Source organism: Serinus canaria, chromosome 1A (genome assembly GCF_022539315.1).
Source record: "Serinus canaria isolate serCan28SL12 chromosome 1A, serCan2020, whole genome shotgun sequence".
Lineage (NCBI taxonomy): Eukaryota > Metazoa > Chordata > Aves > Passeriformes > Fringillidae > Serinus > Serinus canaria.
Window position 1 is genome coordinate 55,886,558 of NC_066314.1, and position 11,543 is coordinate 55,898,100.

The 11,543-nt window shown below is 38.7% G+C and overlaps 1 protein-coding gene across 1 annotated transcript; it reads left to right on the forward strand.

Annotated features, from left to right (window-relative positions):
• The first annotated feature begins 1,398 nt into the window (after positions 1-1,398).
• LOC103819684 (sulfotransferase 6B1-like) lies at positions 1,399-10,051 on the forward strand. The gene is made up of 6 exons (XM_009094226.4): positions 1,399-1,543; positions 2,353-2,537; positions 3,579-3,705; positions 5,909-6,003; positions 7,032-7,218; positions 9,340-10,051. The coding sequence occupies exons 1-6, from the start codon at positions 1,399-1,401 to the stop codon at positions 9,456-9,458; spliced, it is 858 nt and encodes a 285-aa protein (XP_009092474.1). The 3' UTR covers positions 9,459-10,051.
• Positions 10,052-11,543: the final 1,492 nt, after the last annotated feature.

The following is an 11,543-nucleotide window of genomic DNA, read 5'->3' on the forward strand; positions in this document are numbered from 1 at the left end:
GGAGGGGGGTGTGGGGTGGAAATCAACTTTACATTGCTGGCTTTTGTGGAGATTGGATTAGAAATAAGCAAGCACAGAAGCTGGTATGTACCCTTACTTCTTGGGAGCAATCCTGGCTGCTCAGCTGTTTATTGGAAGGATATTTGTATTTATTAACTTCTCACCAGGGCTCATGGGAGTACATCTGGGAATCAGCTTCTCTGACCAAACCCAAGTTGTTATTTATGATAAAAAAAGAACATTGGTAAAGCTGGAAAATTCCTGCAGTATTGCTTAATTTTAAACCAAGATTTTCAAGGAGGTTTTTGAGTTGAAGATATTGAAGGGCCTTGGCTGAATATATTGGAGGAATCTTTCAATAGGAATAGTGAAGCCACTGGATTTTTGAAGAAAAGAATGTAAAAAAAGAGTAAATTAACTTGTGGCCATTGAAAGGAAAATTGAAAATATTAAAAATTCTAAAATGTTTTAGTTCATAACTGAGCTATTTATTTTATTGTGATACATTCACATTGCTTAAGGTTACATTAAAAAAAGTGAAGTTTTCTAATTGAAAAATATTAATGATAATTTCCACAGATTCAAATGAAAAAATACCAAACCCAAACATTTGGAAACAGATAATTAATGGAGAACTGGCTCTTTCCTGAAAGTGGATTTTATATTGATAAATTTGCATATTCTATGAAAAGATTTAAAAATATTCAACCACTTCTAGTCACAAAACACATGGGATTAAAAGCAAAGTTAAATATATCTATATAATGCATCTCTTTAAATATCTATTTTCATTTTGGGATTTTTTTTTTTGCTTATACTCTTATGGAGACATATAACATCTTAAAAAATGATTGTGCCTCACAAGATTCAAGCACTTTGAATCAATTTGCACTTTTGAAATTTCAAGCTGTTGTATAGTTGATAAAATGAAACAAACAGAAAAAATTAATTCACATAAAATATGACATTGTTTCTCTAATAATCAACATTATTTTAAGATGCAGCTTTTCCTTGGAAGGTAAGAATATTTTCCCACAAAATATAACTTACAGAATAATCATATTAAGCATATGTAATGTTAACTGTCATTATTTTTCACAATTACATTTTGACCATTACCTCATTTCTTTATCTGGAGAGCCAATAAATGACAAATGGAATGCATGTTCCATGACTCAGCATTTTAGTTATTTATTAAGTTACCTCTAGTATTTCAGTTGCCTTTATCAACTACCTGAAAAAAAATCAATATCTGAAAGGGCAGCAAAGTATATAAGCATGAGGTTTGTACTGCTCAGTCTCAGTTTGTCACTTCCAGCCACCTGACTAAGAAGTGACATTTAAATCTTCCTCCTGTCCCTGTTATCTGATTTGCAGGAACCCAAGACTTAAGCAACCATGTCCAGCTCCGGCGAGGCAGAGCTGCTGCACACATTTAAGGGGATTCCCTTCACCACCAGGTCTTCTCCAGAGCTTTTAAAATCCTTGCATACTTTTGATGCTAGGGAAGATGATGTCCTTTTGGTTTCCTATCCCAAATCTGGTAAGTCCTTATTTTCAATGTTAATTGCAAGAAGTCTTGATTTTGTGTTTCATGTTCTCTGCTTAAACTACTTGGGAAATGTCTGTGTGAAAGAAACAGGAAAGGATGTTTAAGTATGTGAATGTATTATTCTGTCAGTAAATGTTCATATTACAAGAAATATGGGTAATTTCCCAACATTTTGATTCTGTAATTGAAAACAATCTCAGGTGTTTTCATGTTGGAAAACAAATAGATATTCCTTACCTGTAAGCAAAATCTGTACTTGAAAGATTTTCTTGATGACTCTCCACATTCAATTATGAGCAAGTCAAGAATTGTATGAAGTTACTTGTGTGCCTCTTGGCTGTAGATTAATTTCTTATCCTCTCTCCACCCATCTGTCTTGGACAGAGGAGCACACACCCAGGGGAGCTCAATCAATACTTTCAAAAATATACAGACTCAAGTTATTTTAAGGAAAAAAAAACCCCAAACAAACAGGTTATTTTAAAAGTTATAAAAACAATATAGCCATCTCTCAGCTGACAGTAGTTTGTCTAATTGAGTGGTTTTAGTACCAACATTAATACTTCTCTCAGAGTGACATTGTAGTTATATAGATATAGCCCTAATTTTTTTCAGTGTTTATATATTTGGAGCCAATGGGATTATTTAGTCATGTAAAGTTTCTTGCATCTGTAGGATTAGAAATACAACTGGTTCACTAGCAAGGTGTTTCCATATGAAAAATGCATGTTTCACAGTAATAAGTATTCATCCTTTTTTGTTATTGTTTGTTGTGTTTACTTAAAATTCCTCTTCTGTAGGCACTCACTGGCTTGCAGGAGTTATAATGAAGCTTTACAATACTCAAGTCACAATAACATCTCCCATTGAACTTGGAGACATTTCCCGACTGGAGGAGCTGAATAAAGTCTCATCAAAGAGAATCATCCCAACACACTTAGACTACAACATGTTGCCTCCAAATTTTAAGAATAAAAAATGCAAGGTAAGGCAAAAATGATATTAAAGCAGTAAAATATGTAGAAAGTCTACAAGGAATCTATTTTGTCCTGTTGATCCTCAATAATTTTTGATGATTCATAGTTTTTAGAAGTGTTTTGCTGTGAATTTTGGAGATACAGCTGACCACCAGTTGAAGGCAGCAGGAGCAGAGACTTGGACTGGGGACTGAGTTCTGCTCCTGCCCCACTGCTCCCATGGGGTGATTTTTACACCAGGCACCACACAAAATAGGACATCAACATCTTTCGATTAGAAGTCTCTCATTAGTAATTGGGGTGTTCTCATGACCTCATTTCCTACTCTCCTAGAAAATCTTGGCTACTTACAGGCTTTTCCGGGATTAAAGGTACTCTGACCCTCCTGCTGGAGCTTTCTGAAGAGCCCATAAAGTCTTGGGCAAACAGAGGAGAAATGAGATGAGGGAGGCGGATTCAGAGCACAGTTTTGAGTTCACAGAATCAGCTGGATTGGAAGAGACCTTAAAGATCATCTTGTTCCAACCCCCATGCAATGGGCAGGGACACCTACTAAACCAGTTCCTCCCATTCTAATGTAAGAGATTTCAAAAATAAACTCTGGGTCTCAGATTTTATTTTCAAAGTCAAAAATTTCAGGATCACTCAGATCCAGACTTTTGTGACAAAGCTAATTTGAATAAAAGGCCAAAACTTATGTTTTGCAGATGTCCTTTGAATGTTAATTAGTAAATGCTTTCACATGTGAGATATGAGATAATATACTGACTCAAGGTTAAAGTTAATAGCCTTTATGAAAGGCTCTTTCATAAAACATAAACATTGCCCAGCCAGGGCAAACACACCTCTGTCCACATGGAATTGTTTACTAATCACTCCTTACTAAGAAGAGATTTCTAATTTAATGGCATGGTCACTGAAGGAGGAATCCTAAAGAAAAGGGTTTTGACACTGCAAACTGCCTATGACACTGCTCTATTTACACACAGAGCTCCTCTGAAATAAAGGGAGGATATTATCATTAATAACTACATTTTCTTCATTTACAGATGATATACATCAGCAGAAATCCAAAAGACACTGCAGTTTCCATGTTTCATTACTACAGAGATAACCCAAATCTTCCCACTGTAGATAGCTGGACTGCTTTCTTTGACCTGTTCTTAAAAGGCAATGGTAAGGATAAATGTTTTCTCTTTCCAGTTCACATTAGTTTGTTATGCACAGAAAGACTTGAGAGATTTGAAGAAATTTGAACTGTGTGAAAACGCCTTATTGAACTCTTTATTCATATGGGGTTGGTGGGGATAAATCCTAATGCCAAGCTAAACAAGAGCCAATAATAGGATGCTCTCTTCAGCCCTGCAAGGAGTCGTTCTAAGAAGCAGCTGAATCATTCCAGCACCGCTCTTTGCAGGTTTTTGCTGCTCTTTGCTGTCTTGAGCGAGCAGGGCTGTGGCTGGTGACAGAGCACGTGAGGGGACTGTCACCAGGCTACAGGGACAGCTGTGACTGCAGGTCTGGTGTCTCCTCCAGGCTGGGAGACAGCCCTGGGCAGCCCAGCAAAGGAGCCCTTCGGCACACACTCTCCCTGATGTGCTGTCTCAGAAATGGGGTCCAAAGATCAAGGACAAGAGGGAGATTTTTCAGAAATGGTGGGATGGCAGCTGGCAACAGGACCTTGTTCACATTGTCCACTCCCATATTTAGTGTTTTATTACTCCTTTGAGGCCATGTGTCACCACAGTGATGATAACAGCAATAACGATTGATCACCTTGAAAACCCCAACAGGAAAGTGCTGCTGCAGTCATCACGGACTCACGTCAGGGCTCCAGGAGTCAATTAGTTTACTGCCTCCTCCAGGCTTTGGCTCAGATCTGGTGTTCTGAATCCAGAGCAGCCCTAAGGCACATGCTTCAGTGATTTGCAGGATCTTGGCTTGTTTGGTATCAACTCTGAATGTACAATAATTAAAAAAAGGAAAGAAGATTCTATTCAAGGCCAGGCTGGATGGGGTTCTGAGCAACCTGCCCTGGTGGAAGGTGTCCCTGCCCATGGCAGGAGAACTAAATGATCTTTAAAAGGTCCCTTCCAATCTGAAACATTCTGTGCTTCAATGATTTTAAAAGCATCTCCTATTTCCCCATAAATTATTAGCCACCTTCTATTTTCTGAGTGCTTATGTGTGGCATAAATAGATAACTATGTTGGTTAAAGAGAAATTTAGGTTAGAGGTGATATGGAGGGAAAAGTGTAATTTTTGCTCCTAGTAGAAACATTTCAAGGTTGTGCTGCTTGATCCAAATCTGTCAGTACTCTTGCAGAGTTAATATCTGTTCAAAACAAAGGTTAGGACACACAGGGACAACTGTAATGAATTCCCTGGAGTCTTCAAGTCTCTCCTGAGGAGAGACTGTGCTATTACTGACCACATTCCCAGAGTAGCTGGCCAGGGGAGGAGGGATTAATAGCACACTGTGGAGCACACATGCCTTGCATTTAGAAACTGCTTTATGTCCTGGAGATGGCTCCAGACCACAGCATTAAGCCTAATTATAGCTATTAATTATAATTTATACTTAATTACAAGTCACAGTTTGTAACCAAAATGATGCCCATTACAAGATTAGAATTTTCTGGCGGTCGTGGTTATAAAGCAAAATCACAGTTCTGGAGAATGCTTGCTGAGCTTTCTCTGTTCAGGCCTCTTCTCATTGCCCTGTGAGAGGTTTTCATCTTGCTTTTGAAATGAAGAGGTCAGAATTTTGTTTTTTAAAAGAAAGCTGAAATTTAGCTGTGTTCCCATGGTTCAGCAAATGGAGCATTCAGACCAAACAAATCAGCTACAAACCCTTCTATCTGTGTCACTGGCTGAATGAGGCATTTGCATGAGTTCTTAAGGTAATTCTTCTTCAGCATTTAAAAATTATACAGATTCCCTTCTGCTGGGATGAAAGAGAGGTAACAACTGTGAGCTCCATTTGCCAGCCTGCTCATTTCATCTCCTGCTGAGGTGATCCAATCTCTGTGACCACAGACATGCAGTCAGTCATCTGTGAGATGCTCACATCTTGTTAGGCCACTACATTTTACTTCATTATTGGCCTCTCCTTATCTGGAGAGGCCTCTCCAGATCTGGAGCCTGCTTCCACTACAGAATCATATCTCAGAGTAGTATCTGGTATGAAAACAAGTTCCAACAAGAATGGAAACCTCTTTGGAAGTTACTTTTGTAAATTTGCATCACTTGACGCAAAGAATTGCCTGTGTTTTAGAGGATTATGGATACAAATTATTCCCCTAAATGTGTGAGGTAGCATCACAGCTATTTATTAATAAAGGTTTTCTGGATCTCTTTACATGGGTTTTCCTTTCAGTTGTCTGTGGATCCTGGTTTGATCATTTCCTAAGCTGGGAAGAACATGAAGATGAGAAAAATATCCTCTTTTTGTTCTATGAAGACATGAAGAAGGTAAATATGCTCTCTGCTCTGGTGCAAAAGGCATTACTTGTAAATTAGCATAATCAAAACATCAAAGAGTAAGTTATAAGTAAAAAGGAAAAAGAAGGAAAATGTGACTGTATCTTTGGGCATATTTTTTATTTGCATGGAATTTAGCATTCACTAAATAATTCTGACTACAAAAGTTATATAAATATGAAATCTTATGAGAGCTGCATTCCTTAGATGCAGGAATGGGACTCATATTAGATAATTTTCCTCAGTCTCAGGCAGAGTTTTAAGTTCCCCTTTTTTTGTCCTATGGAAAGACCAACCAAGGACATCTATTGAGGATCACACATTAATTTGCTATGTTTGACATTTCAGGTGAAATTTTCAAAAAGTGATGTAAGACAACAGAACTACTCACATTTGGGACTTGTGTTCTCAATAAAAAAGAAAATTAGAGGCTGGAGGAGAAGGGAAAAACTTCACAATTCTTGAAAAAGTAAAATATCAACATACCTTAGCTTTCAGAGAATGAATTTTTAGGTGAATAGAAAATATCTTCTAGTGTTTCCATAAAAATAGGTTTGTTCATTTTTTGGGGGAAAAAAAGTCAACTACTAGGAATATAAACAAACCATTTTGGATGCTGAGTCACTTGTTAGATCTCTAGATACAGCATGTCCAATGAAATAAGCTACTTGGAGCTGGGCTTTGAGTATTCTTCTATTTCCAGGGAGATAGAATCTCCCTAATAGAATCTCTCTAATTCTGAGAGACAGGAGAACATTTTATCTGAAGTGGGAGATAAAATTGACAATGTGATGACTGTGTGTGATATGACATATTTATTAATTTCTGTGAGTATGGCTGAGGAGGATCAGGTTTATTGTACCTGTCATCTGCACAATCCAATGATGTATTTAGCTTTGCTTGAAAGCAAATAAATGTGTGACAAACTCATTATGTAAAAAAAGGGATCATTTTCAAATCAGCTAAAAGTCTGATAATCAGCCCAGAAACATAAAAGCTGTCTTTTTCTTATACCTCAGGATCTCCCTAAGGTTGTAAAGGAAATTACTCTGTTCCTGAGTTTAAACGTCAGTGATGATGATATCCAAGACATCTGCAAGAAGTCCTCATTCTCAGAGATGAAGAATGACACAGAGAAGGAGAACAGTGACCGCAGTCACACTGTGTGTGCTCTGACATCCAACAGGAAGCTGATCTTCCGAAAAGGTGAATTCCTTTGTGCCTAATGCAGGAGAAGCAGTGGGAATCCAGACAAAGACTGCAGTGCAGGTCTTTCTTGGAGTCTTTGGGTCAGCCCTGGGAAGTGATGACAGGATTCTTCAATCTGAAGCCCTCTTAAAAATGACTTCCTAACTTCTCTGGCTGCAAATTCACACTGGTACTAGAGAAGCACAGAGGAGTCTGAACTATAGCCTGGCTAATATTGCTCCATGGGAGCTGTTGAGCCAAAAGGAAAGGCTCACCCAGAAATGCTCTTTATCTGTCTTTTTTTTTAATCTAAAAGTTGACCACCTCGGTGTTTTACATCTCTCTCTGATATCACCTGCCAAGGTCACTTAGTTGACCAGAATAAGAAAGAGCCAGACACATTCCTTCTGAATGAGACTGCTCTTATCAGCCCTTATCTTACTGAAATATTCCTGAAGAAGGAATATGCTGACAACAACAACAACAAAAAAAATAGAATGGTCATAGGTAACTTCCAGACCTTGGAAAATTTTCCACAATTCTTAGCTCAGATGTGATTTTAAAATACCCTCGGAAGCTGTCTTCTTGCTCCTGGCATTTCAGAAGCTTCCACCGGTTTGGATAACAAGTCAATCAAACCCACTGTTTATTTTATAATTTTGATTTAGTTAATTTTTGAACAACAATTGACAGTTTAAAATTAAGAGTTGTTTCAGTTAACAAACAGAGAAATGTAACCTTCCATTAATTCACAATGGTTTTACTAGTCAGCAAAACCAAATGACAACATACAATCTGTCAATAAAAAAGAAACAAAAAAAATGAGATGCATTTTTCTCAGTGAACTTTGATAGATATGATGAAAATGCTGAAAAATCCCAACATTTTCACTTCCAAGTAGTTCCTATGCCAATCCCAGACGTTTATCTAGTTTCAGCCAGTTTACAGAAGAGTTATATGTACATATTATGTTTCAGACTCTCTTTTCCTGTCCTTTAGGACTGAATGCTATTTTAGTTAGAAAATGAGATGTTTATTTTAGTCAGGTTTGGGATGCAGTGTCTTTAGAACATGCACATGGGGAAAACTGTAAGCATTGTCTCATAAAAATGTATCAGTTTTCAAAACAATTTCCTTTTTGCTTGAACTGGGTAACAGATGAAACACTTTTCTGATCACCACTGTCCATGGCCACGCAGAAGTATTCAGCTGCCCACTTAAGTAGCTGGACATCTCATCCATAAAAATTCCTAGAGATTAGGAGCAGGTGTAAGGGTGGGATTAACTTGTCAGGCCATTCTGGGCTCCCTTTCTAGCAATCTTTTTTTGTCAGTGGCTTTTGGGCTACCACTCATTTAATAAGTTTAGATGGTGACTACAATTTCCTGTAAAGGTCCCTTGCCACCCAAACTGTTTTATGAATCTATGAATTTTTAGACTATTTACAAGACCATCTAGTAGAGAGACTCTTTACAAAGGCATGGGGTGACAGGACAAGGGGGAATGGCTTCACACTGACAGGAGATTTAGATTGGATATTAGGGAGAAATTCTTCCCTGTGAGGGTACTGAGGCCCTGGCACAGGGTGCCCAGAGCAGCTGTGGCTGCCCCTGGATCCCTGACAGTGTCCAAGGCCAGTTTGGATGGGGCTCTGAGCAACCTGGGATAGTGGAAGGTGTCCCTGTCCATAGCAGGGGGATGGAAAAAGATGATCAATAAGGTCCTTTCCAACACAAACCATTCTGTGATTCTGCAATTTCTCCTACTGACTATGAAAAAATCCAGAGGCAGAGACCTTTAACTACATTCAACTAAGGCATGGCAAGATGTCCCTCTGCCCAGATCACCAGGAGCTCCAATTCCACCTTGGAAAGCTGCTGTTCTTCCTCCACCACTTGTGTTTCTGGCACTAACCAGCTCTGAGGATGAGGGTTCATCAGCCTCTATGGACAATGATCCAGATCTTTCCACCATAGTGTCACCAGAACAATTATGTTTCTGACCCACCACAGTGACTGTGGTTAAGAATATATTAGTATCTGTGCCAACTGCAACAGTAACAAAACCAGGCTGTTTTAAAATAATTTTCTGCTCCACATATTGCTCACTTCACTGTTCTTTCTGTTCCCGCTTTCCTAGGTGCTGTTGGTGATTGGAAGAACTACTTCACTCCAAAGCAGAATATTAAGTTTCAGGAGATATTTAATGAGAAAATGAAACTCAGCAAGATGGCAAACAGTTTCATCTATGAGTGCTGAATCTCTGTGAAGAATAATATCCAGTTATCAACAAACATGCACAGACCAGTTGGTGGCAAGTTCTGAATGGGTGTTCCCATCAGTATATAATGCTTCCAATAGGAAGGATTGTAAACATGGGTTCTTGAGAACAGGAAAGTTCTGACACAGTGGCAGAGCTGAACTCAGTTCTCAGAGGGCAGGTGTACATGGTTTCAGAGAGTCAGGTGCCAGACCTTGGTTTGACAACCAAATCTACTTCATCATTTTTTTATTTATTTTCTTTGCTCTAAGGGGATATGAACGGACTTCGTAAACCTGAATAAGGAATTTTACCCAAGATAATATGAAGAGAAAAACAGAAAACAAACTTTCAAGAAACTGAATGTATACGAAATCTAAAAACACATCATAGGAAAATTACCAAAAATTTGACCCCAGACTTGTTCCTTCTGTGATACACCATGATTTGGAAGTGCCTATCTTATTGGACATTGCTATTGATAATTAAGTTGAAAACTGCAGCACTTGAAGATCTGAAGTCTGTTTACAAAAGTGGTTTTTTTTCTTTTCTTTTCTAACAGTATATAGTTCTTTGATGTAACTTATTTCTGAATTAGGTACCAGAGAGTCTTTGTGTTTTAAATGCAACTGATACATAGCCAAATAAATTTCAGCACCACATGTTGAGCAACCGTAAATGTGTTTATTTTCCATTTGATTTTCTTCCTGCAAAATTCCTGTTTCCAGTGTTTTGATGAGAACTATTTTACTTCCCGCTCCTTAAGCAACAAAACCAAGCCACAACTCAGAGACAGCTTAATCCAAACAGTACTTATTTATTTACTCTGCCCTGATAAAACAGATTTTCCAAGAATCAGATGTCTGTGTCCACATCCCAAGGAGTGTTCTACCCAACCACACAGTTCCAAGGCAGAACACAGTTCCTGTGTGTGAGAGAAGCTCCTCTCCTGGGTGTGTTGTTTGTGAGGTACAGAAACAACCTTGTTTCATCAATGCTCATCTCCCTCGAGCCACACACTTCACACTTGCCAGGCAGCCATTTCATTTCATACCTGCTTTGTGCAAGCTGGCATCAACACCTACTGATTTTGCACCTGCACAAAGACACAGAAGTTGTGGTGCTGAGGAGAGCAGGAGAAAAGCCTGTGTGCAGTCCTTTGCCCTTTACCAATTCAAAACAACCTGAGGGAGATGATGCCCTGCTCTATACAAATAACCATTTGATGTGTTACTTTGCTCTTCTGACATTAAAATCACTCAACTCTTTCCCCAAAATGCCACTGTTGCCCTCCTTTCAGGTTACGTTCTTCCACTATTAATAAGTGGCAAGAGAGCAGCTAATGAAAATAATTGAACATTTTACTTAGACACTTATTTTTTTCTGGCTATTTGAGTATGGGAAAAAATTGGGGAAATGAGGTTTGCAAGTGAGTTTAGCAGCACTAAAACTGATGTAAGCAGTGGTTGCACCACACATTGTATGCACACACAAAAAGGATTATTTATATCAACATCATACTCACAATGTGGAACTGTGTATGAAGGGACAGGATGAGGACTTGCCTTGTGGATCAAGGTAAGCTTGGTAAACTACTTAAACCTATCCATCAGCCAGGGAGGTAACAGTGTGCTGCTCAAAGTGCAGTTAGCTCCCTAGCTGATTCAGGGGGATGAGGAATGAATCCGTTTACAGCATGGCCTACTGGCTAAATAAAGGATTTACCTAGATTAAAATTAACCAAAAAAAAAAAAAAAAAAAAAAAAAAAAAAAAAAAAAAAAAAGCTTCAGCAGGGCTTAATCAGAGCTAGGCCATGTGTCTTTGAGCTATCCAAACTCTGACAGCAATGACAGCAGCCTGGCTGGAGTAGCCCGAGCTCCTGTGCTGCTCAGCAGGGGCAGCAGTACAGAGGCGCTGCAGGCCACTGGTCCACTGTGCTCTCCACAGGGCCATGCACTGCCTGCAAGTTTACCCCAAAATCCCCTTGAGACCTCTTGACTTCCATAATAAATCAAACAGGTGCTTTGTTTGAACAAAGTGCTCCAAGTGTTGATATACTGATGTGGCAAGCCAAGACCAGAGC

Excerpts from the sequence above, each read along its gene's own strand:
- LOC103819684 (XM_009094226.4), top strand. The coding sequence starts at position 1,399 with ATGTCCAGCTCCGGCGAGGCAGAGCTGCTGCACACATTTAAGGGGATT. Across the intron at positions 2,538-3,578 it reads TTAAGAATAAAAAATGCAAG|ATGATATACATCAGCAGAAA; the intron begins GTAAGGCAAAAA and ends CTTCATTTACAG. Across the intron at positions 6,004-7,031 it reads TCTATGAAGACATGAAGAAG|GATCTCCCTAAGGTTGTAAA; the intron begins GTAAATATGCTC and ends CTTATACCTCAG.